This window comes from Orycteropus afer, unplaced genomic scaffold, assembly GCF_000298275.1.
Source record: "Orycteropus afer afer isolate SDZICR_OR568_19922 unplaced genomic scaffold, OryAfe1.0 scaffold00112, whole genome shotgun sequence".
Lineage (NCBI taxonomy): Eukaryota > Metazoa > Chordata > Mammalia > Tubulidentata > Orycteropodidae > Orycteropus > Orycteropus afer.
In genome coordinates this window covers 8,820,489-8,824,838 of record NW_006921699.1, presented here as the reverse complement: position 1 = coordinate 8,824,838, position 4,350 = coordinate 8,820,489, and the positions used below count along the sequence as shown (strand labels likewise).

The 4,350-nt window shown below is 48.9% G+C and overlaps 1 protein-coding gene across 1 annotated transcript in view; it reads right to left on the bottom strand.

Annotated features, from left to right (window-relative positions):
• Nucleotides 1-4,142, bottom strand: part of TGFBI (transforming growth factor beta induced) — a 41,113-nt gene extending 36,971 nt beyond the window's left edge. The window contains exon 1 of the mRNA XM_007943782.2: nt 4,009-4,142. Coding sequence (XP_007941973.1) covers nt 4,009-4,142 — 134 coding nt within the window. The remainder of the gene's footprint in view (nt 1-4,008) is intronic.
• Between the last annotated feature and the right edge of the window lie 208 nt (nt 4,143-4,350).

Genomic DNA, 4,350 nt, shown 5'->3' with positions numbered 1-4,350 from the left:
GAATTTGGAGGACATTATGCTGAGTGAAATAAGTCAATCACAGAAGGACAAATATTGCATTAGTCCATTATTGTAAAAGTCAAGGAAAGGTTTATGTATGGAAGGAAACTTTCTTTGTTGGTTACCAGGGGTCGGAGGGGAGGGGAGGGAACTCTATTAGATAGGTAGAGATAAGTATTGATTTGGGTGAAGAGAAGGGCAATGTACCACATGTGAGTGATAAACATGGTGGCACTGAGGAAGAAAAAGACATACATAGGTACAGGGGAAGTACAGACAACAAAGGTGAACCCTTTCGCACATACAGTACTGCGTTATCAGTGAAGGCAAACATGGGTATATGGGTGGATAGATGGGTGGACAGGCTGAACTATTAGTTATGTCTATGTAGCAGGGAGTGTACCCAAGACCATGTATAGAGTTGGCAGACAATGGTCCTATAAGTGTATTTGTAGGATCTGTAAGAATTCCCAGGTGTATAGTACAGCTGACAAGGGACAAGGTTGTAGTCACTTCTTGGTCACAGCCAGCTACCCAGAGGGAGTGACTAGTTGAACCAGTGGGGTCAGGACCATAGTCACAGGGGACATCAAGCTAAGTTGGCATAGCATACTACACAAAACATTGTTTCACCTCCTACTTTGGCGAGTAGCAACTGGGATCTTAAAAGCTTGCAAGTAGTCATCTAGATGCAATGATGGGTCTCTCCTCATCCAGAGCAAAGAAGAATGAAGAAAACCAAAGATTCATGGAAACAATTAGTCCTGGTGACTGGTACACCATGCGGTCCGTAGCCTATATGACTATGAGACCAGAAGAATTAGATGGTGCCCGGCTACCACTGTCAACCACTTGGAGTGGGATCTATGTAGGAGATCCTGGATAGAGAGGGAGAACAATGTGGAACAAAACTCAAAATCATTTGGAAAAAAAAAAAGGGTGTGGGGGGGACCAGGTTTGCTGGTCCGATAGAGCTTGGTGGAACCACTGAGACTATGGCCCCTAGCTACCCTTCAGTTCTGGAGTTGAACCCACACCTGTGGCTTCCAGCCAAACCAAAGACAGGCATATGAGTTGAACATTTACCTGAGGTAGAAACACTCCTTGGAGAGATCATTCATGGGAGAAAGAAGGGCTGTTTATGCACAGGGAGACAGCTCTGGGGGCAGGAGTGCATGGAGGGATGGACACAGGGAAGAGGTGACTATCAGGAGGAAGTGGGAGGGGAGCTGTTGCATTGGGTTAAATTGTAGACAATGTCATGAGACAAAGTGTATGTGAACTGCTGTATGGAAATTGAATTTGCTGTGTAACTTTTCACCCAATGACAATAAAAGAATATAAATAATAATAATAAAAAAGAAGCTAATCAAGAGGATTAGCTTGCAGGGCTATGGCGGGGAAGTTGATCCAATACCTGAAACTCGTAATAAAGAACATCTGCATTTAAAAGAAAAGGTGAGGGGTATATTTTCCAGTGGCTCTTCTGGGCTTTGAAGGGAAGGAGATTTGCTGTGCAAATGATTCCTGGTGGAAGCCCCTAGACACCTTTTGGGAACCTTCACTATGGGTGTGCACAGACACGCCAGCGAAGTGACAGTGCTGCAGGGGATGGTGTAGGGTTCTTCTCCTGACTTAGTGGCAAGGGTGGAGTACCCAGTAAGTAAGGTAAGCATGGCCTTATTTGTGCTTACTGGGTTCTCTGTCCCTGTCAGGGATGGTAAATTTGGAAAGAGGCTTTGATTCTGTAGGAAGGTGCTGTGGGATTTGGAGAGAGGCATATGTCAGCTATACCTACAAGTAGAATCTTTGATGTGGTGAAAAAGTATGAAATTGTTCATTGCAAATTAGTAAGTAAATCTGTGCTTTCATTTCTTATTGAGTAATCTGCCCCTGCTCAGTGGCTAAGCTACAGAAGAAACAGAAACCTTCCAGGCAGACTTTGGCACCCAAACACAACAAGCTTCATTGGCAAGAAAGACAGAGGGATCAAGGTGAGCTGAGCGGGACAGTATAAATGCCAGTTACTCATATTTTGACTTTAAGGTCTTAGTTCCTTTCATCTTTCTGATGGATCCCCCTCACCCTCTAGCATACACAGCCTATGTCAAAAGTGATTCTCCCTCTTCCCTAAACCCTCCATGGCAGTCCTCTGTGCCCTTTCCAGATTTAGTGACTGTAGCATGGCCTGGCTTGATTTCACTCCCAGGACAGCTCCTCCTCCCCCACTGCCAGCTCTGAGTTCTTGAAAGGCCAGTTAAGACCATAAAGTCACAGGCAGAGAAAACAAGGATAACTACTTTCTATAAAGGGGCAGCCCATGTTCACCCTCAGAGCACTCCCAGGAGTGGGGAGCCACAGCTTTGTAAGGGCCTATAAAGTCAAGGAGCTCTGGTGGCCTAGTGCCTAAGGCATTTGACTGCTAACCAGAAGGTTGGCGGTTCAAACCCACCAGCCACCCTGCAGAAGGAAGACTAGGCGATCCACTACTTCCATAAAGATTTACCGCCTCAGAAGCCCAAAGGAGGTTGCTATGAGAATCATTTCAATGACAGTGAGTTTGCTTTTTTTTTTTTTAATAATCATCTCCAGTCCCTCCCCTATAGTGAGTTTTGAGGTCTTGGTAGAATTCCTGCTTTCCATGAGGGAGACGCAAGTTGATTCCTGACCAATGCACCTCCTGTGTAGCTACCACACATCTCAGTGGAGGCTTGCATGCTGCTATGATACTGAACAGGTTACAGAGGCACTATCAGACTAAGACTAGGAAGAAAGGGTTGGCAATCTACTTCCAGAAATCAGCCAAAAAAAGGAAATACTATGGATTACAATGGTCAGGTTTGTAACCAATCATGGAGATGGCCTTTTGGTCCTTTGTGCATGGAGGTGCTACAGGTGGGGGGCTAACTCACTGGCACCTAACAACAGCAGCACAGTGAATTTTGATCCAGTATAGACCTACTCAGTCATTGGAGGACTGGTCACTGCCTAAGTTTGAATACCAGATCTCAACAGCATTTGGGCATGACTCTACTCACATATAGTTTTGCCCAGTTGTGGAAAAAAAAAAAAAAAAAAAAAAAATTGGTATAACCAGGTAGGCTGGAAGCTGCAGCAAAGCCTGGTTGTGTGTAAAGCAGATGTGGTCTGGTTTTGGATGTGGAAATATTTCCCACCTCTGCCTGGGTCTATGCTGGGGTCTTTACCAAGTCAGATCTTCTGCCTGGATTTTTCTCCTAAAGCCAACACATCCTCAGTGTCTCCAAGGAATACCTACAATGATAATGTCCTAAATTTACAAACCCAGTTATTGCTTTAAGATAGACTCTAACTCTAGCTTCAGTGTATACTGGAGGACCATAGGAAAGTGGTTTATCATCTGTGGACTCAGTTTCCCCATGTATGTGAGGGACCACTGAATTCCTCTGCTCTACATCTGGCAGGGGAGAAGGTACCACACTATCCTCCCTGTGCCCAAGTGCAATATCTGGGCCAGATGGTGGGTTCTGGTCATGAGTCAGGTGAACAGAAGCCTGGACACCTTGGATGCTGCCTCCGGATCTCCTCCCAGCCTCAAGGCTGGAGTCTCTGGACAAGGACCTCACTTGCTCACAATTTGTGCACTGCTCAGTGGGCTTCCTCTTTGCCCTGGCTGCCTTCCCACTGTGATACTGGGTTTAGAGCTGCCAACTGGCCCTTCCTCCGGATGGCTGGGAGGTAAGGCTGAAAGCCTGATCTATTTCATACTCTTGGCTCCAGTGGGGGTCACTGCTCAGCTCCAATGACCCCCCTTCCTCTACTGTGCGCCTGACGCTGTCTTTCCCTCCATTGTCCCCCACCCTCTGCCACAACTTCGTGCAGTGCTGGTCCCTCAGAAACCCCCACGCTGCCTGCCTTTCATTCTGGCTTTGTCTCCTGTGCCCCCAGACCACGGCGATGCTCCGAGAGTGCGTTCGGAGTCCACGCATCTCGTCCCTTCTCCACCCCCACCGGGGCGGTTCCGCTTACCCGTGCTGCCGGCCCCGGAGCCGGCTGTGCTGCAGCACCAGTTGGTAGGGCGACTTGGCTGGTCCTTCTAGGGTCGCGGCAGGGCCCAGGGCCAGCGCCAGGGCGAGGGGCAGCAGCTGAAGGGGAAGCGCCATGGAGTCGGAGAAGTGCACTGACCCACCAGCTACCGGCGAGAGAGCCGCTCTGGGAAAGTGAGAGCGCCTCCGCCTCCCCGGCCAGGTTAAATAAGCTGCGACTACGAGGGAGCGGCTGCGAGGGGCGGGGAAGCCTGCGGCCGGCGCGGGGAGGGCGGGCAGCCCCTGGCGCCTCTGCGGCCCGCCCCAGTCCGCCGACCCCTTCCTC